This window comes from Rhipicephalus sanguineus, chromosome 9 (assembly GCF_013339695.2).
Source record: "Rhipicephalus sanguineus isolate Rsan-2018 chromosome 9, BIME_Rsan_1.4, whole genome shotgun sequence".
Classification (NCBI taxonomy): domain Eukaryota; kingdom Metazoa; phylum Arthropoda; class Arachnida; order Ixodida; family Ixodidae; genus Rhipicephalus; species Rhipicephalus sanguineus.
In genome coordinates, this window is record NC_051184.2 from 35892771 (window position 1) to 35914577 (window position 21807).

General features: G+C 46.3%; 1 protein-coding gene across 2 annotated transcripts; it reads right to left on the reverse strand.

Annotated features, from left to right (window-relative positions):
- Positions 1 to 9681: 9681 nt before the first annotated feature.
- Positions 9682 to 21707, reverse strand: LOC119404985 (U1 small nuclear ribonucleoprotein C). Of its 2 annotated transcripts, none has more exons than XM_037671733.2 (6): positions 21504 to 21707; positions 21017 to 21059; positions 19945 to 20053; positions 18442 to 18534; positions 15204 to 15341; positions 9682 to 9924 (listed from the first exon to the last, which is right to left on the reverse strand). In XM_037671733.2, exons 1-6 carry the CDS (start codon positions 21509 to 21511, stop codon positions 9821 to 9823), a joined length of 495 nt encoding a protein of 164 aa, XP_037527661.1. In that variant the 5' UTR covers positions 21512 to 21707; the 3' UTR covers positions 9682 to 9820. The 2 variants fall into 2 exon arrangements, with proteins under 2 accessions (XP_037527661.1, XP_037527660.1); XM_037671732.2 differs by having other exon boundaries at positions 21017 to 21062; positions 21504 to 21701.
- Positions 21708 to 21807: the final 100 nt, after the last annotated feature.

The following is a 21807-nucleotide window of genomic DNA, read 5'->3' on the forward strand; positions in this document are numbered from 1 at the left end:
GTGCGTTTTTAAGCCGCGTTTCTCATGGCCATGGCGTGTGATAAGGCACTAAAAGGCTTTCGTCATAATAACAAATTAAGTAGGTCTGAAGAGACACCATCAATGTCGACGTCACGGCGGCACGAGAGTTCTGTCTTCTTGCTGGAATAAACAGAAGCGAAGGGGCTCGCTGATCCGGGCTCTTCGGGGGTGCTGTCCTCGTACTTGCAGCCCGGTTTATCGTACAACGAAGTCACAGGTTTTTATATCTGCCGTTCGTATTTATGTACTTACGAAGCATCATAATTCTCACCGTTAGAATCGATCGCTTTTTATGAATATATTGTTTAAGTTGTGTAAGCATTCCACGATAACATAAAAGTAACGCGCTGATACAGTCCAGCTAATGTTCTGTTTGCGCCAAAAATCAAATTCTAGTTTGTGAACTATAAACGAAAATGATCCTGCGCATGAACATATTTTAATTTTATGGAATGTCACACATTAAGAGATTTTAATTGTTCCGTGTTCGCCACGAAGCCTATACGAGATGAATATCTGCATGGCAAGGCTCTCTGCTTCGAGGACGCTGGCCGAATATTCACGAAGTTGCCGTCGGGTCCAAGCCTGGTCCAGGCCAGCTCACTTGTTCAGTACCGGCTTCACTGCAGGGTTCAGAGATCCTGTTCTTTCAAATCCAGCTCACTTCTAAGCCTGTCAAGCAGCCTGGTCAAAGCGACTACCGCGTTCTCCAGCGGTCTCGCGCTCGCCGGACACACCGCGACGCTGTCCAGCTCCTTGCGGGCGTTGTCCAGGCCTTCCAGCAGGGACTGGACGTCCGGAACCTGGAGGAAGACGCCCGGAGCGCCCTCACACGTCAGAAAGTGGCTCCGCATGTCCTTGTGGGCGACGCCGGCATCGCACTTGATGCAAGTCGTCAGGTGGAAGGCGCATTTCTGGTCCAAGTGGTCGTTCAGGTCCTTGAGGCAGCCCGTGTAGTCGCAGCCCTTGCTCGGGCAGTGAACGGGTTTTGAGCGGACGTTGTTCGCTATGACGGCGGTCATGCAGAGCGGGAGCGTCTCCTTGTCGATGAGACAGGTGGCGAAGGACGACGTGGAATTGACAAACGCCCTCTGATGGCACGCGGGACAGATGACGTGCAGACACGACAGCATGTACATATCGCTCGCCACTAGACCGCACCAACTGCAGAAGCGCGTGGCGAAGAGTTCCTCGCAGAACTCGACGATCCGGTACTCCGTGTGACTGCCGAAACCGGTCACGCGGTACCGGTACCGCTGCCGTCGGACCGCTGTCGCGTCGCCGATTCGCTCCCAATTGTGGTCCGAGCCCCAGCCAGCCGTAGGTTTCGGACCCGCAGAACCGTACATACCGGCGGCGACTGAAAGCTGCACTACAGGGGAACTTAAATTGGACACAAGTATGGTCACATACTGTCGTGAACAGTACGAACGCCTCTGCTTCTTTTGTTTCGGCGGCTCATTGTACGTGACGATGATGGCGCGTAGTCAGCATCAATACAAAAGCGTTGAGATCCGAGCTGCTTCCTTGCTACTTATCCCATGGCGCTTCCCCACAACGCCAGAGTGACCAAGAGGTTGGCTTTCAAAGAGATGGCGGACGAAGCGTGAACGAAACTTGCACTTCAATAAAACTAAAACTTTGCTAAAACGGCTGCTTGGGCGAGTTGGTTCATGTTTAAGATATATTTACCAGCGCAAAAGAGACTGGACATTTAGGAAGGACACACACACATAGCGCTGCACTCGCAAGTGATTTATCACTCGAACGCAGGGCCTTTTTGCAGGCACGCGTCGAAGCAACAGAAAGATAACATCAAGAAAAGAAGCGATGGAAACCACGTGACACTGCTTGCCGAAAATACAATCTACCGAAGGTAACCGCGCAGTCAAAAAATCTTACGCCACAAAGAACGCCCCCGATATGAAAGAAGTGATAGTATAATTGATCTTAAAACCAACCGGCAAACACGTTCAAGCCAGAGAAGCCAAGGCAGCCACACAAGAAAGATAAAAAAGGTCTAAAACGTTAAAAACTAAAATGTAATATACGAAATGTGTAAAGCACAGGGTAAAAACTATTAAAAAGGCATGCGCCGTAGTTAGCTTACTTCCTTATTCGAGAGGGAAATGGAAGGCCTGCTGACACATTTGTCACCCAGCCTCTGGATTTCGGCTGCCTCTAAAATCTCTCTAACAATTTGCTCGCCATGCGCTATGTGTGTGTGTCCTTCCTAAACGTCCCGTCTTTTTTTTTGCGCTGGTAAATATATCGTAATCTTGCACTTCAAGGAGTGGGCGTATATTTGCTCCTCTCGGCGATTACAGAGGGAACGAGGTCTCACAGAGGGGCAAGGTGTGTGACCGGGCTAGTTGGTATTCCATATTGACGTGAACAGCGCGTGTAATACACAAGGACGAAGAAACGACGAGGACTAGCGCTAGTCCTCGTCGTTTCTTCGTCCTTGTGTATTACACGCGCTGTTAACGTCAACACAGAGGGGATTGTTCGGTTAAAAGCATCTTCTGACAAGTGTTTGTTCTTCCGGTATGCCTAGACTATTATACTTTTTCTAGGTACCATGTTCATATCGGTCTCTCTCGCGTGAACTGGCGAACATAGGCGTGTGCAGGGTGCCCCTTCAGGAGGGGCGAAGGTTCGTCGCAGCGCCCCCCCTCCCGATTGTCAATGTATGGCAGTGACATTGCCCCTCCCCCCGTGTCGCAGCGCTCCCCCTCCCATTATGTCGATGTGTGGGGCTGACTTTGCGCCCCCCATCTTAGGTGAATAGGGGGGCGGCCGCCCCCCTGCCCCCCCCCCCCCCTGTGCGCACGCTTATGCTGGCGAATACCATACACCACTCGAAACAGGTCATTTACGCTTCCGTATGTCACGGTGGCTTTCTCTGTTTTATTGCGCTAACAATTATATGGACACACTGGCACATTTCCGCGCCGTCGTCGTCGCCGTGAGGTTCAAAAAAAATTCGAGGGCGACGACATTGCCCCGCGCGTCGTAGTTCAATGTGCTATGTTTCAAAGCGTGCCAGGGAAGCCGATGATCGCGGCTCAATCGGGAAGGACACACGCCGTCCATCTTCCATCACGCGAATGGCCTTTGGCGGTCCCAGCAAGGGAGGGGGGGGGGGGGCTGCGTGGCTCCGGCAGTGACAGCTCGATTTGAATAGGCTGGGCACGGGCGCGCACGCCATATCTTGACAGGGATCAGCAGACGGCGCGTACCTTTGAACGTGTGCAGTGTTCTCAACGATGAGTTCGCGTTGAAGCGATAGAACCACATGAAGTCCTTACGCCAGCGTTCCGTTGATTTACGCCAGGTCGGATGGTTTTTGTTCATATAACATTTCAGTTCGTTGCTATGGCATTCAGTGAGTCGGCCTTGCGGCGAAATTGTGATTTTTTTTAATGTGCGCGTATAGCAGAGTTACCAGATGCTACCGAGTAACAAGCAAATGATCATCACAAAATAAGCCCTTCAAATATAGCGGCGCGACTTTCGCGAAGAAGCCCAAAAGAAGCGGAAACTTATGAATTTTCCAGTTCTTGAAAATATTTTTAATTATAATAAAAAATGTCACTCGCGCATCTATGAAAGAAAGCACATGGTTACTTTTTAACATTGTCTCCACGGTATTCTCCATTCGGTTGAATGCACGTTTCCCAGTGCATATGATTAACGTTACTCGTTGATTCCCCCAACGTATGTTTGACTTCAACACTCAACTACTCAAAGTCATCGACAAAAACGCTATTAATGAACGACAAACGCGCTATTGGTGAACGTGATGATCACTGAAATAACTATATTTATTCGCTGAGAAAATGCAAATAAGCTAAAAAAAACGCGACAAGCGACTGGAAAATTCTACAAGCGACTCGGCAAAAAAAGAAGCCCAAATCCGCCTATTATAAGCGAATACTATGAGTATAGAGAGCGTGTCATCACGCGTGACGACCGCTACTCTGTCTGTCATGATAGCGGCGATTAGCAAATGCAGTCTGCAGCTTCAAACAAATAAACAAAAGTACAAACAAAAGAATACACAGAGAACGTTCGCCGGCTCTAGCAGTCAAGCACAAACAAGAAATAAGGTTTAGACACGCGCAGTTCTATATATACGCAAGCAAAACTGAAAAATTTCGGGGGGAAGGGTTGAACCCCCCCCCCCTGGCTACGCCCCTGCCGTACGTAGTAACACAAAGTCTCTAAGAGAGTGTTCATTTGCATTTAAATTTGTACTCACTTTTACATTTTACAATACAATATATAAAATGCTATAACACATGTTTTTCTTTTGATAGACACAATATTAATGAGAACTAACAGACAATAATGCCAAGGAAAGTATAGAGGATGTTATTTGTAATAATTGTGATATAAATGTGAAGAAAGTAAAGTGGACGAAAAGATAACTTGCCGCCGGCAGGGACCGAACCTGCGACCTTCGAATAAAGGGCGAGACAGACGGTACGATTTTCCATGCGATGCGACGTCCGACACGGCGGTGGGGTAACCGGAATGGTAACCTTTCATAGCATCGGACAGCCACCATTCCCCCTCCCCCACCGCCGCGTCGGCCGACACATCGCATGGAAAATCGTACCGTCTGTCTTGCGCAGACAATAATGCCAAGGAAAGCATAGAGGATGTTATTTGTAATAATTGGGATATAAATGTGAAGAAACTAAAGTGGACGAAAAGAAAGAAAGGCACGTCACGCTAGCATATTGTCCGCTGAAAGATGCGTGGCTAATGTATTTAGATGTACGGGGCTTTGTAAATCTTCCAAGTTAGGAAGAAAATGGCGGTAGACGCCGGCAGCGCGTGTGAGAGGGCCGGAAAAGGAGGCAGTTGTCGGTACTTAGGCAAAAGGAATTTGAAGGTCAGTATTTTCATTTTCCTTGCGGTTAGAATGTATGTACACGCATTTTTATTTAAGAGATCGACGGCCTTAACATTACGGACTGTGACCGTATACAAATGCCTGAATTGTGTTTGCAAAAACACCAGAAACATTTGGATGAAAGGCCGCAGAAACCAGCTTAACAACAGATGTTCTACAAGGTTTCAAGGAGAAACTGAAACAGCGCCTCGTTTTCCTGAAACCGTCACTAAATACGACAATTGCCCACAGTTGCGTTGGAAGCACGCGTGTAGGGACGCCGGACGGCCTGGTGGCGCTTTCTGGAAGTAAAGTACCTCTGTTACACCAACAGCCTCGTTTTTGGTTACACCCCAAGTCGACGGTGTATCACATATGTGAATTAACAATGAATAAAACGTGAGAGCATAACCTTTCGCCTGTGCTCTCGTAAGCGGTACGTAAAGGGACTGTCAATTTCTTATTAAAAGTGGAGCTTTTAAGCCGAGCGTTAGTTTGTGCAGAGAGAACAGAAAACCATCATAATCCTGAACCGGCACGCGATCTCTTCGTCCTCTTCATCTTCTGCTTCGCTCTTAGAAAACCGTGCGCCAATTCGTCCGGCGTGGGATGCAAAAACTCGGATAAGCGAGAGAACGATGTACAGTGAGAGAGCAAGAAAAATTTCTTGGCGAGGCGGGATTCGAACCCGCGATCCGAAGGCGATCGTCGTAACCACTCGGCTATCCAGGCACGCGGGCAGCGCATAGTACAGCATTGTATAGTGTAGTATAGCAAGGAATGTGAAAGGGAAGCGAGGATGAGGGAACAGAGTAAATCATAGCATAAAAAGAAAGACAGAAAGAGAAAGAAATAAAAGACAGAAATAGAGAAAGACAGAATCAAAGAAAGAGAGAGAAATAAAGAGGAAACGAGAAATAGACAGAGAAAGGTGCGAAAGAGAAATAGTAATAATTTTCGGGGTTTTACGTCTGGTATTCTTTAACGTGCACTGACATCGAACAGTACACGGGACTCTAGCATTTCCCTCCCTCGAAATGCGACCGCCGCGGCCGGGATCGAACCCACGGCCAGCATTCGAGCACCGTAACCGCTACACCACCGCGGCAGACGAAAGAGAAAGAAAGAAATACAAATAAACACTGACAGAAATGACAGAAAAAAACAGAGATACGAGAGAAGAGGAAAGAGAGAGAGTAACAAAGAGAAGGAAGGCCGCCAGGTTCCGCACTTCCTTCAGGCTTGGCACCACTAGCGCAAATTATTTTCACTAGGATTGTTTACATCAAATGATGAGTGCATGTGCACCTAATTCAAGCGTATACCGTCCATGCCGACAACCAAAGAGAGCACGCAAGCTGTATACGATATGTGTCGATCAACTGACACCAAACCTTTACATACGAGCTACAAAAAAAAAAGGGTTAGGGCACATATATCAACATGCCAAACTTTATGTTATAGACGGGGATGTGCACAGATCACGCGGTGTGTGGCAGTCCCGAGTACGAGAGGTTACACAAAAAACACGTATAACGACGAAAAAATAAAAAAACAAAGAGCCAGCCAGGCGATCCACCCATATTCGTATATGCCGTTTCTCAGAAAAAACAGGAAAAAAATATTTAAAAATTCAAGAGCCCTTGCCAGGGCCTTGGCCAGAAATTTTTTTCGCGGGGGGGGGGGGGGGAGGGTAGTGGCGTGTTTGATGAACGAATGCACCCGTGTATCAAAGAACGCTTGGAATCGCTTGAGTAGCAGTGCGAGTGCGCGTCTGCACTCAAAGCTCATTATAAGTCACATATGCCACAAAAATAACTTCGTTATATCCGAAATTCGTTACAAACGTTTATTACTAACACTATATGACAAGACTACTCCTCATTTACTTCGCTATAACCGATAATTCGTTATATCCGTGTTCATTATCTCGAGGTTTGAGTGTATCTTATATTTGGCGTCTTTCGCGCATTTTTTTCTCCAAAAAAAAAACAACCACACAGATTTCGGCGCAAAATAAATGCTTGATTCTAAAATTAAAGGCGGCCTACAACATCAAGTTTAATTAAATTTTACCGATTCGAGCAGTAACGACAAAGTTGGCTAAATAAAGTTAATTAATTAGGGCTTAGTAATACAAAAACTTGCAGTGGCTTAGCTAAGCTATGCCAGGATATACGTAGCGTTAGCAAAGGTTCAGCTGATTATTCTTAGCTTTCCAGATTGTATAGGATTATTAGCCTTCTTCTGTTCATTCTTCGTACGCTGAACGGCTAATTGCCATGCAACTACTTCGGGATCCGATGAGATAAGCTTCTCGGCTCTTCTGCGCCGTCGAGCAGCATTTGCGCTCTCCTTCTCCATGGCGTTACCCACCTGCAAACGCCAGTCAGAGGCGCTATCAAGCGGCTCCAGCACAGTGTCAGACGGCGACTGCACAGCGAAGGCGAATAGCTGCGCGCGCTGGCGCCAATACGTCTGCCAAAGCTACGACGTCACTCCTCTGGAAAGCGCAGACCGGCGGCGGTGGCGGAGTATGCGCGCGCGCCGGCGCCATACCGGCGTCTGCCGGCGCGCGCCGACGTCTGCCGTGGCTACGCCGCCACTCCTCCCGAGCGCGCAGACAATCAGCGGCGAGCCGCGCGCGGCGGTGACAGAGAGCGCGAGATGCCGGCTCCGGTGAGCCAGCTGTGACATCACTGATCCTCGCGCATGCGCAGCACGGCTCATGACGATCCACGCGAAATCGGCTCCGGCTAGGCAAGTGTAGCTACGCTACAAAAATGCAGGCTCAATGTACACACGATAACCACTAATATGCAGCAGGTAGAACTTTCCAGAGCACGATATTTTTTTGTTTTTTTTAAATATTGGTTCGAGTTAGCTGGGACACACCAAATCCATGTTGCTGACTATAGCATTAAGTAATAAGTCACACTATTTTATGTGTTCTGCCTAATTAAACAGCATCAATTAACTGCTAAAGCAACGATGCTGGCACATTCCAATGAGAAAGTTGTAGATCAGTTTGCAAAATACAAAACAATACCACATGACAGACCCGCTTGCGTGCCGTAATTGCAGTGCTTCCTAACTAATGTCCCGCATATGAACGACATGCTTCCCTCGCGTCGGTTCACGAGATTGATAAGCAGACGCAGCGGTTATTAGATGCGAAGTATCTTATGGCGGAGTTCAATCCGGTGGTGGTGGTGGTGTGCGGCGTGACCACCCTTACTGCGCATGCCTTCTCCACACACCTCCTCTCCATTCCTCCTCACCATACCTCCTGTCCTCTTCCCCTTTCCCCCTCACCCTTCTTCCTCTGAAACGCGGGCTAGACATGCCTAAATTCTCTCCTGCGCAACGCCGCGATGAGCACCCGCGCATGCGCGTCCCCTCCCCCTCTCTCCTACGCTGCCCCCCTCTCGCACGCCTGTCGACCGCATTCCCCACTCGCCCTGTGAGAATTAACGGCCAGGCTAGAGGGAAGACAAGACGCGCGTAGCGTTCTTCGCGTTCCACGACGCGAGGTCCGTAGCATGCCCAACGAACGCCAACGGAACGCGATCGTGCAAGTGCTCCAGCTTCGCATCGCCTCATGGTCCCCTTTAGCAGGAAATGGCGTAATTTTGCTTGTGCTGCCGCAAGCAACGGGTTCATCAATGCGCAGCTTCCACTATCATTGCTGTCCCATCGCCTTTTATGCTGCAGCGCACGCGGCCGAATGCTATGGTCATTTGCAGGCCATTTGGGAGCACACGCAGGTATGTCACGTGGCATTTTTTTTCGTTTCGCATTTTATATGGCGCACCTACTGAAATCTACAGTGTCGATGTCAGTAGGTGCACATGGAACTAAAATATCTTATCAGCAGTTACTGAGCTTTACACTTCCTCAGAGAAGTCTCTGTATTCAGGAGATTTGTAAGGCAGAGAGTAAACACCGATTGAAAATGGGTGTCAGTACCCCTTTAAGGGGGGACACTGTTCTTCAAATTTTTTTCTCATTTCTTGATCGATTTTGATGATGCTTAGTGAGTTTATGTATATTTGCGTGCTGATTTCAAATATGCAATTACTTTTCTAGTATAACCGGTAGTTTTTAAAGTACAAACTATTTCATGTGCCTTTTGGGGAGGAAGATTTTTTTTAACAGAGAGAGTTACGAAGTAAATCAGCATATCACAATAACCTGTAATCAGAACCGAGTGCAATGCAACAAAAATGGATGTTCTATGCCCATTAGAACAAAAGTTACGGTATGTTGAACATTCGTGAAGGAAGCCCCAGCTTGAAATTGATGCACTCGTGAGTGTTCAACATACCGTAACTTTTATTCTAATGGGCTTAGAACATTCATTTTTGTTGCATTGCACTCAGTTCTGATTACAGGTTATTCTGATATGCTGATTTACTTCGTAACTGTCTCTGTTAAAAAAAATATTATCCTCCCAAATGGCACACGAAATGTTTTGTATTTTAAAATCTACACAATATACCAGAAAAGTAATTGCATATTTGAAATCAGCTCACAAATATACATGAACTCACGAAGTACCATCAAAATCGATCAAGAAATGAGAAAACATTTTAAGAGCAGTGTCCCCCCTTAAATAAGACTTAATGTCTCTGTAGAAACACCCTTCACAAATGAACACAGTGTTACACAACAGAGGCAGGCAGTGATGTTGATTCCCCCACACATATGAGGAAAGTTGAAAGACCACGACAGCTATTGATGTGTAAAAAAAAACAAAAATAAACAACCCTTTATTGTCAAACGATGATGTCCTTGGCACGCCGGTGGTGCAGTGTGATCGCTGATGGGGTGACAACAGTTCCTTGTATGTACAGATGAATTGAAGTGAAACGGCACATCCGTCATAACAGAAGATCACTTCTTCGGAGCCCCCGCTACCAGGGGTGGTCGCATGGGGCCGGGCCCTGGCCCCATGGGTCCCATCATGGGCCCCATAGGCCCCATCGGTGGCCTCATGCCTGGAAATAACAAGAAAATGTTTTGAAGATTGCACGAGTGATACTTTAAACTGAGAGGAAAAGAATGGCTATATACCAAGTGCATGAAGTGCTCGAGGACACTGTTTTGAACCACTCATATCTTTACCATTAGCAATCTATCCTTTGTCTTCACGAGTACCTCTCCCCTCATTTAGGGGAGACGTGGGTCTTGAAAAGTGTGTTTTTAATAGTTGGGTGAACGGAATGAAATTTAATACACTTGTTCAGTTTTTTTCTGCAGATTTCAAATATCTGAGTAGATTTTTAATAGCTGCATTAGAACAAAAGATATGCTACTTCTACAACGTTTTCTAGCACAATTCTTACATTGATTTTTGGCAACTTCTTTTCACCAAACACAAAAGGAAAGTATGCGGCAAGATTGCCAGAAAGCTGGTCTAGCCGATGATGCTATTCATTTTCTTATAATGCTGTTTACCAAATAATAATTCTCGATAATCATAAAGTGTATGAGGCAAAAGTATTTCACTCATATTGGCATCTGTTTATTTTGCATTCGAAGTTCGATGAAAATAAAATTAGCATCATCGGCTGGACAAGCTCTCTGGCAATCTTGCCACATATTTTGTTTTTGTGTTTGACAAAGCAAAGTTGCCAGAAAGTACCGTAAGAAATATGCAGATAATAAAAAATCTAATTGAGGATTTGGAATCTGCAGAAAAAACTGAATAAGTGTAATAAATTTCATTCAGTTAGCCCAACTAATAAAAAATTTTTTGAACACCCACGTCTCCCCTTATTCGAGAAGATCTGCTACCAGTACGACACAGGAGGAGAAGCCAAAACATTTAAAGACCTAAATTCTGGTGTTTAACATGCCAGAGCCATGACATAATTACGAGGCACGCCGTAGTGGTTCACCCTGTGTTGACTTCGACAACGTGTAGTTGTTTAACGCACACCCATGCTTTAAGGGGAGACGCTCCTCGAAACAACTTTTTTTTTATTTTTTGCAATAGAGACTTGAAAATTCTGTTATGTGTATAGTTTTTCATGCAGATTTCAAATATGTCATTACTTTCCATGTAGCTGCTACAGTTGTTGAGTTATGTCATACACAATGGCAAAATGCGACACTTTTTGCGGGAACTGTTTTATGTACTAAAACTTTCAGTAAAATCATTGTGTTGAATCTTATTAGACTCTTTGTAGACTGTAGAGTGCCAATATCTATCCAGATATTCCACAGAGATAATGGAACTAATAAAAAAAGTTGTACTCTGTAACTGATTATTTTCAGTCTCCTTTGAAACAGTAACCGAATATTTTCACAAGTAATGCTGATAGATATTGCAATTTCAAGTAGATATTTGCATTCTACATGTCTTGAAGAATATGTGTGCGAAGTTTCGTTACTATACAATAAATATAAGTTTATAAAAGGCTGCCCGCAAAACGTGAAATTGTCGAAAAAAATGAAAATGAGAAAAACAAGTTTGAAAGTTTGAAACGTTGGCATTTATCAGAAAAAACACTATTTACATCAAATTGGGCCACAATCCGCCTCCACGTGTGCGTGGATGAAAGTGTAGACTCGGTGCAATCGGAATTTTCACAACACCAGTTCGAGGAATGCCGAAAGTCTGCGCTTTCCAGCCGCCTCTCGGACGCCGAGCTTCCTTTCGCGGCAAGGGTGGCATGCCGAACCCGCCACAAGTGCCGTGAGCGCGCCGATTTCGCAAAGCATCGTGTTGACTGTAGGAGCACCTACAAGTCTAGGCGCACTCTCAAAGAATCCAATCTTCCTTTGGGATGCACTGATAAATTCCACCGCAGCGTCAATTTCACAACCACTGTCGCGGGGTTCGGTGTCGGCGTTAGGCCTATCCGATATCGGAGCGTCGGGGGCATCGTCCATCGCTGTCGCTTTGGGAATCGTCCGACGCCGTTTCCCTCGATACTTGTGGCGAGTCCTGAACTTTCGAACATCAGAACTGCGCTTTTTAGGGCTTGCCATGGCACGAAAATACAGAAGAAACGCAGAACAACTCGGTCGCGGCGTTAGAGGCTTCGTTCTTTTGCCGGGGAGATGGGAGGGAGGAGAGGGTGGAGCGCGCCGCCGTCCAATGGCGGCCTCGCGCTGTGTGCCGCGAAATTCAAAACGCTCGACGTACGCGTTGTTTTTCTCGTTTTTTCTTTATTCTGCGTGAAGATACGAGACTAACCCCTGGTGTATTGTGGAGAAGACAGCTTTACGCTGCATGCGGGCAGGATTGCAAATGGCGGGCACCGCGTCATTTTCGTAACAGAAGGATGCAAACTACACCATTTTTTCGCGACTTTTGCGCATTTCTCGCGTCACCGCTTCTCACTTGGAAGGCATTTTAGATAATTTCTCGTGCGAATTTGAGCTTGATATTTTCAGAAATAAAAGATTATAGTCCAAGGATGACAATACAGCCGAAAAAAAAAAACCCAGATTTTTTTCGGAAAACCGCGACTTTTCGACCCGCGTCTCCCCTTAAGTACATGGGAGTTTTTGCACTTCGCCTCCATCGAAACGCAGCTGCAATACCCGGATCGAACCTCCGTTTTCAAGCTTAGCAGAGCAACAATTCAGCTGCTGAGCTACCTGCCATAATAAGCCGCACACTGTCCTAGTCTCTACACACGATGACAAATTATTTCCTGGCTTTTTGATGCTCAAACTTTTACTTAATATCCAAAATTAATGAAAGCACCAACGCTGTTTTAAGATTCGCAAGATATCACTAATCCACTGCCAGGACAGACTTTTTATTCAGAAGGCAGCGATTAAGGAGGTACATGGCACTTTAAAACTTTTTTTTTGTTTCTTGATTTACCGTATTTGCTCGCGTAATGATCGCACCCCTAAATTTTGTCGCCTAAATTCGATTTTTCTTTTTCCCCGCGTAATGATCGCACCCCGAACTTGCCACATCGATATGTCTTGTGCCAAGTCTAGCCGATGATCATCGCGTTTATCATCTGTCGAATGTTGCGTTAATAACTCTTCCAAACTCTCCAAGTGAACTGCACGCACCAAACATATTCGTAATTTCTGCCCACCGTTGGCGGAAACGTGCCATTTAGGATTGCAGTAAAGGCAAATGCCGCAGTTTTCACTGAATGCCCGCCATGTGTTTTATGTCTGTGGCAGCTGAACGCGCCCATCTTTGTTTCTGTGATCTGAAAGCAGGCATCGCTACGCTAATGCCGTAAATTTACTGATTTAAATGAAAGCATTCCTTATTTAGACACAAGAGACTGTTTTGACGCGCGTGATGTACTCACAACCACCGTGACTGACGAAAAGAAGAAAAAAAAATGCGGTCGCTTCGCTCTGTGGGCCGTCATGTTTGTTTTGCTATCCAGCACTGTTACAGCGGTGGCCGCCTGTTGGTCGACCTGTTGTCATCCCGCAGCAACAAGCTGCCGACGCATTCCCATAATTCCTGAAAAAGCCGTGTCGCCGCCATCACAGCCGCCCGATGGCCGCCCGTCACGGCGTCACCTGACACCACGTTTTTTTGGCTGTGCTTTGTGATCGTCTGTTGAAGCGCCGTTTCACCATGGGGCGGTATGCGAGCTTTACTGCCACGTTCAAGCTGAAGGCGCTTGATTACGCGCTAGAGCACGGAAACCGCGCTGCCAGCAGACATTTCGGCATCGACGAAATCCGGATCCAATATTGGAAAAAACAGCGCGAGAAGCTCATGGCTACAAACAGCACGCGCCGGGCTTTCCGCGGACCCAAAACGGGCAAGTTCCCTGACATCGAAAAGGCAGTCCTCGAATACGTGAGGGACATGCGCAAAGACGGTTGTGCCGTGTCGTTAGACATGGTACGGACGCAGGCGCGCACAGTTTCCCGGAGGCTGGGAATAGCCACAAAGGACTTCCGCGCCAGTTCCGGCTGGACGACACGCTTCATGCGGCGGAATGGACTGTCGCTGAGGCGGCGGACGTCGTTGTGCCAGCGACTTCCATCCGCGTACGTAGACAAAGTGATCGATTTTCACAGGTTCGTCATGAGGATACGCCAGAAGAACGGTTTCCTGCTGTCACAGATAGGCAACGCCGACCAAACGCCGTTGACGTTTGACATGCCTCGAAGCACTACTGTGAACGAGAAAGGTGCTCGAAGTGTGCTCGTGAAAACGTGTGGTGCGGAGAAGCAGCGGTGCACCGTGATGCTCGCAGTGACGGCAGACGGGCGGAAGCTGCCGCCGTATGTGATTCTGAAGCGGAAAACAATTCCGAAGGGAAACTTTACCCGTGGCATCCACATCCGCGCTCAAGCAAAAGGGTGGATGACGGCAGACCTCATGGTCGATTGGATCAAGACGGTTTGGGGGCGAAGAGCAGGAGCGCTTCTGCTTCCTTCACTTTTTGTGCTGGACAGCTTTCGGGGCCATCTCGTTGACAGTGTCCGTACCGAGCTGAAGGAGTGGCGCACGGAAATCGCAGTGATCCCTGGGGGTCTAACTTCGCTGCTACAGCCTCTGGACGTGTCACTGAACAAACCGTTCAAGGACAACGTCCGGAGGCTGTACGCAGAGTGGATGGCGGCGGGCGACCACGATTTCACGCCAAGTGGCAAAATCAGGAGACCCTCCGTGGAAGTCCTCTGCTCATGGATTCTCGAAGCGTGGAGTACCATTTCCGACGAGGTGGTCGTCAAGAGCTTTAAGAAGACTGGCATTTCCAACGCGCTCGACGGGACAGAAGATGACCGTCTGTGGGACAGTGAAGACACTGCCGATTCCGACAGGGAATCGTGCGGCGACGACACTGACGCCAGTGACGCTTCGGACTCAGAATGAACGTTAGGGGGTCAGAGAGTTCAAAAATAAAAGGGCAGTGTTCCATGCATGTAGCTCCTGCGTAATGCGTGCATTTTATTACAAAGGTAAGCCTTACTCTACTTTTATTTTTGGTTATGTTCATGATAGCTACCGTAAGAATTCAGATTAGCGCCTTCTTTGCGTTTTCGGTGCTCAGAATATTGTTTCACGGAAAATTTACCCCCCCGTAATGATCGCACCCCGAAGTTGGCGTCAATTTTTTTGAAAAAAAAAAGTGCGATCATTATGCGAGTATATACGGTATTTTTTATGGAACTTGCCGAGTTTATGTGCATTTGCGTGCTGATTTCAAGTACGCAATTACTTTTCTAGTATAATACTGCATTTACATGACTGGGCCAACCCATTTTATCAAAATGAGGGTGGAGTACTACAGGCTTATAGAATACACAAAGCAACGCTTCTCACCTGGCATCATCATGTTGGGGGGCATTGGTCCAGGGGGTCCCATCATGGGCATGGGGCCTGGCATAGGGCCCGGCATGGGGCCCGGCATCGGTCCCATGTGTGGTGGCCCAACTAGTGGCATCCTCTGCGGAGGACCCGCTGCACAGTAATAAGACAGACGGAACCGAAGTTATCAGGTGCTCCCAAAGAGTCGCTAAAATCAATGCAAGAAGCTTCTATAGTCAGTTACAACCCAAGAAAAAATGTCAGCTCCTCCCACAGCTGTCACTGTCCCTCTCACAGAGGATTTGCATAAATGCTCCGTCCAGTAGCGCTCACTCATTTTCGTGATGTCAAGCACTTCTCGAGTGTTCCAAATATATATATGATAAAAATTATAAAATGACACTTCACAGGTTGCAAACTGCAACAGGGCATACACAGTAAAGAACGAAATTATGTCTCATGCTTTGTTACATAAGATTTAAACCAATCATTAAATCTCTGTAATAAAAACTTAAATACAAAACATTTCAGAAACAATGATTGTTATCTAAATGCTAACATCTGGAACAAAGCAAACTGAATACAAATTACGAAACGGTGTTCTTACAAACAGCTACATACAAGGAAAATAAAACAATCTCATAAAGGACTTTTGATTTGACACTGAAACAAACTGCGTAACAGGAAGCAAGAGCATTCTTCCATGCATTCACCACCAGTGACTTCCCAATGTAAAGCTCAAAAAGAAATGGCGATAACTTTTTTTAAGGGGGGACGTGGCTTTCGGTACCAACTTTCTTATTTCTTCATGAATTTTGATGAAAATTGGCACACTTATTTGAAATGTTTTTTTAATGCTACTGTAGAAATTTCATGAATATATCTTTACAACTTTTTGATGTACAATATATTTCACCTTCTGCTCTTGTTCCGAGTCTGACTCGCTTAAAAAATGAAATAGGAAACTCGTTCAAAGTGCTATGCATTCTAAGATGTCTGATTGCGGGCATGACATTCTTAGATTTTTTTATTTGCAACAAATTTTTTTTTAGTTTTCATTTTTCATGAGGTGACTGTGCAACAGGCATCGAGGCTTTGTGCAACTCGTCAAATAGCTAATTATCAAAAGGCCATACTGAAAAAGCAAGAATGTCACGCCCTGAACTGTGCTTCAAGGAATAGAGAACAAAAAACGGAACTGAAATAGACCCAGCGGTCAGTGAGAAATCAGCGGAACAAGCGAAGCAGGAAGCAAGAAAAGTCGTTTTGAGAAAACGGCTTTTAAAGTTGTACCAACGATATTACTTCATTAAAAGGCACTGGGGTCGTAATCTTTTGAGTCCTTCGTAATGTGCAATATCTTGAGTGCCCTGTCTTTAGTTTGAGGTGTGTTGCTTCTCTAAAACACAAGAAGATTGTGACCTTTGGCGTGTTTTATAAGGTTGGACCTCCTGCACATGTGGCCTTTCATCTCTTGTGCCTTTGTTTTCTTTCTTTTTTCTTAAAATCCTTTTCTGATATACAAAGAACATGTAGCATGAATTTTAAACGAAGTTATGAAGTGGTGTAATAGACATGACAAGATATTGTAATGCAAGTAGGCCATGTACTATGATGATTTGCCAGCTTTCTTGTAATCATGCTCTCATTAACATAATTAACAGTCTTAATTGCAATTGATCATTGAATTATTTTTATAGGATACTAAGAGCGGCTCTCATCATGACAACCTATCCCTTCCTCCTAAATAACAGGCCAAGACATTGGTGGAATACGAATTCCTTAGCAGTTTATTCAAGACGCGAACTGGGCAGATATGAATTCATCTCCCTGTTTCACTCGTCAAGCTAATTTGTAAACCTCGCCTGCGATGCGCTTCATCATTCACCCGGTCGGGGACACGGTTTTTTGCGAGGCCTTTATTTTTTCAGATGATTCATGAGCGCTTACGGCGATACCAAGCACGGCCCCAAGCGCGCCTAAATTGCATCACCAGTGCTTTATTTCACCTCTAAGTGCTCGGCCGCATTGTCTGGGAAGTGGGCACGCGATGTGCTGGGTGGCGGCATTCGGTGACGATGCGCAATATGCCTAGGTGCGGCGACGAAAAATATGCGCGCAACGTGTTTGGCCTCGCATTTCGGGATGCCGACGCGCGCCCGCTGCGCGACGAGCTTGGCCGTGGGGTCCGCTGCCGATGCGTAAAATGACCATCTGCTGTACCGAGGAGCCGACGGGGGGAAGCGCTTCGTTGCTTGCGAAGAAGCACACTGCCGCGAGTCCGCTAACGCGTCGTTCTTGCCCGCAAAGTTCGAGGTTCGTCTCGCGTGCCGGCGCCGTGAGCGGAGTTAGGCCTAGTGACGACTCCGAGCAGTAGACGCGCCGGCCGCGGTGTCCGATGTTTCAAAGTACGTAATGCGTGGTCGCGAGTACAAAGAGTCGTCCTGCGATCATCTTCGTCACGACGTCCGAAGTGCGCATAAGCAGAACCTCCAACCACGGATCCGACGAGTCAACGCTAGAGTCGGTCCGAGACGCGCGTTTGCGATGTTCGCTACGAGTGCGGCGCGCCATCGTAATCCCACCGAGCTTCCGCTAGTAGCTCCAAACTAAAACGCAGTTCTTGTTCAAAGTTATCGTCGAACCGTGAACACAGAGCGATTGCGAATACGCCACGAAGTAGCGCGACAGCCGTGAGCTTGAGACGCACGAGCTGCAGACGACTATTTCCCGGAGCGAGCATCGGACCAATGGCGAGGCGCGCTGGGGCAACATGGCGGACGCGGCCAATCGGAGGGCTCGAAACGACCTTCGAACATTTGCTTTTTGTGCGCTTGTTTTCGAAGGGAGGAGCCAGCTGCGGCGGGGAATTTGAAGACGGAGAAATGCGCTTTCCGATGAGCCCAAGATATCGGCGCCCGGTGGTGTCGTTGCGGAGCTATGATTTTTTGAAAATCAGTGTTTTTTTGCGATTTCCCCGATAATTTTCGCCACCTCGGCAGGCGCAACAATTTTTTTATAGCACTTCTACGCGGTTTTCGGTGAAGATATTTTGGAATCGGATACAAAAAGGGCTACAGAAACTGAAAATGTGATTTTCAAAAAATCGATTTTTTTGCCATTTTTCGCGACACGAAAGCCGCGTCCCCCCTTAATGCAATATTTGTTTAGTAAAGTGTTTTACAAAAATTTCTAAAAGGAGTCTAAATTTGTGAATCACAGAAAATTAAAGAGAGTTGGCTGGTGTGCTTACGTTGTAGCGCTGCTGGCGGAGGGATCATTGCTCCGGTCAGAGGCTTGGCCTGAAACTGTGAAGACTGGATCTTTCCCGCCTTGAATGCCGCCGCTGAAAATAAAGTTTCGGAGGTCGTCAAACTTCCAATTCCTATGCAAGCAAGAATGAAACAAGATGGGATATCCAAGACAGGTTTGGACCTTGGTTTCACTATCAACGTCGTAACATCCTCATGTGCCCATTCACAAGATGCAACTAAACGTTGCAGCGCTATAGCAAAAGACATATCAAATAGGAGGAGACACCAAACATTCGCTCAACATCATTTCACCATTTACGAAACGCTTAAAGTCCAATGGTGTCACCGGAAGCACAAGCGGATTCTTATGTTAAGGGCAGAAATCTGGAATGCAGAGAGTTTCCATGTATGAAGGACGCTTTGCATGGTTTCTTCTACCTAATGATAAACAGGGTATTACTATGTGATGAATATGCTATGCAAAAACCATGCGGACAGTGATAAAAGGAGACTACAGCAGGATTAAATTCCCCCCCTCCCCCCTCCCTTCCTAGCTTACTTTCTTCAGTGGCACTGCCAAATCTGGCTTGTGATGCCTCTGTCATCATAAAGTTTTAAGTTTGGTATAAACTCGTTTGCACACACACCAGTGGATATATTGAATTGTCTTCAGGGTGTGCACCTGTCTACCACAACTGCGTTCGACTACTGGAGAAGTTCGGGCTCCAGCCCAATTCGCTCACGCAGCCATTCAAGGCAAGGTTTTGGTGTTCATTGAAGTGTCTTACAATAATTAGGTCCTAATGAGCCCCGAACACAAAACCAGGTGCTCTCTTTCACATTGCTCTATACTCAGGAACAGCTCATCTTGGCAGTGGAGCGAAGGCTATGGAAGTGGCGCTTCCAATCATTCATGTTACTCCACAAGAGCACAGCAGCTTGCAATTGATTTTGGTTTTGCTCGCTCGCACTGTTAACGCTTATGAAAAAACATATACATGAAAAATATGAATGGGAGAGAGACACTTCGACTGTTCAGTGTACATTTCAGTGTCGTATTTGTGAGTATATTTTTCTTGGAGAACTAAACAGTGTGTTTGTGGCCGCACACGTCACGGACATCATGTCTACATTGGAAGACAGGCGTGCGGAAAACGTGGTGCCATTTAAGAAATGGAAAGAAAAGAAAGACATTCTTGTAAAGTGAGCAATAACTGTATTTTACCTACGACTTCCGACAACTGTTTGAACCTCATAATAAATAAAGCAACATTTAATTTCAGCAAGGCAAATTAGAAAAATATCGGTAGACTTGGGTACTATATTTGGGCACGCTAGCAGGCATGCATTTTGGCTCTATGGCTTATACAGTGCTGCCAAGAAAAACTGTTTCTAAGTATAGTGTGTACCAAGCAGGTAAACCTGCACAGTATCAGAAAAGCCCACCCCCTCACTTCATCTGGTGGGGGCTTTTATGCAATCTAGCACGCGTGTGCACTCACTTGTGGCGTCAATGAGGTTTTGGGCCTGTTCCTCCATCCATTTCTGGTAGTAGAACTTGACGTTTTCCTTGTGCTTGCGGCCATTGCAGTGGGTCTTGCGCACCGACGGCTACGTGACCATCGGCATCAAGGACAAAAGGTCAGCGTGTATGCATGCGTTAAAGGGCTTGGTAAACATGAACAAACTCATAACTCTACTTAGGTAGTTAACCGCGGCAATGTTCCTTTGGTAGTAAAACCATAGAGTTTCTTGCAATGTTTGCTAGAGGGAACTTTGGTGCTGCGATCGTTCAGCCACCATGGGAATGATGTGTAGTGCATGGATTTGCCTAGTCTTCATGCTTACGGCTTCGTTTATTGTCATGTCTTAGCTTTTGTTTCGGATAAAAGAATGGCTAGTTGTGAACCTCGTGAGCTGATTTGAAGCGGTTGGTCTAAAAGGATCAAAGTGGTGAAGTGGGACTGCTGAACCTTTACTGAATTTTGTTTTGCATCAAAGCGGCTGCAGGCTATACAGAACCGAAAAAAAGGAAGCTTAGGCAAATCCATGTACTACCCATTAAAGTCCCTAGATTTTTTCCTGTTACTACCCATCATTCCCATGATGGCTGAAGCGCCATGCATTGCAGCTGCCATAGACACTAACGCCACATTTTCCTCTAGCCTACGATTACGAAACTCAACGAGTGAAACCAAGCTTTGTAGGTTCATCGGCACAATTGTTTTCACGAGTACTTTAGACCAACATTTGAAGTTTATGACACGAGATAAAAGAAAACACATGAGGTGAAAAGAAATGTTAACTTACGTATTGAAACAGACCTTCATAATTTGATTACGATTCTCCTTGGCAGGTTTATCAAGTACCTTTACATCGTCGGCCCGGCTAAAGCAAGTGGGCTGTCGTATTTATTCTCTCGCGATCAGTGGTATAGCCAAGATGGCCACGAAGTCAAATACGCTCATACAATCGGGTCGTTAATCTGCCGACGTATTTTAAACGACTAGCCGTCGTTAGGCGGCGAAAGATCTCGTATAAAAATCTCTCGGCAACGAAGGGACAGTCACTTACCGAGTCGTGCGTGAGATAGGTGTCACAGTAGTCACAGTAGTACCTACAGCATGTGAAAATGGGAGACAAGAACATAGAACAAACGTAGCGAACTTGCATTAACACGCAATCGCAGATGAAGAGAGAACGCAATTCACTAGAGAGAAGAGAATCAAACGTCCCCAACCGCACTGAGTCAATTACCAATCGCTCCTATCGCAAGGACACTGATGAAAAAATTCAGTCAGAGAAACTGCCCCTGTCCCGAGTATTTTTGACTCTACGTTACTTACTTTAGGCTTAAGCTCCTACCTCACCGCTAGCTTCGCGCCGTAATAAGTTTTAGAAAAGGAAACTTAAGTAAAATGCTTTACGCAGCGGTAGCAGGAAAGCGGTGGAGACTTTTTGCAATAAATCGAGCTCTTACGGTCTGCAAAAAAACAGAAATGAAAAAACAAAACGGAACATTAACACTCGTCGTAAGGCAAAAACTTGCGTCAATGCTTACTTCGGCATATCGATCCAGCTGGCGGCTCCTTCCTCTTCGGACTAGCAATTGAACCGTAATGCTAAGAAAGCAACGATTCACTGCCGTTTCACATAACAGAGAACGGCGAAGGCTTTGTATATTAGTTTTCCTGGCAATAAATTACTACTACGCGCAAAGTCTTTGGCTTCACTACACACAGCGAGCGCCGGAAAACTACTGAATAAGCCGGCTTCGCTTTCTACGAGCGCTGCGGACTTTAAAGACCTCCGCAATTTGAGCTTTCCCGACAAGCTTCGTGCATTTAAATATTGACTAAAAATTA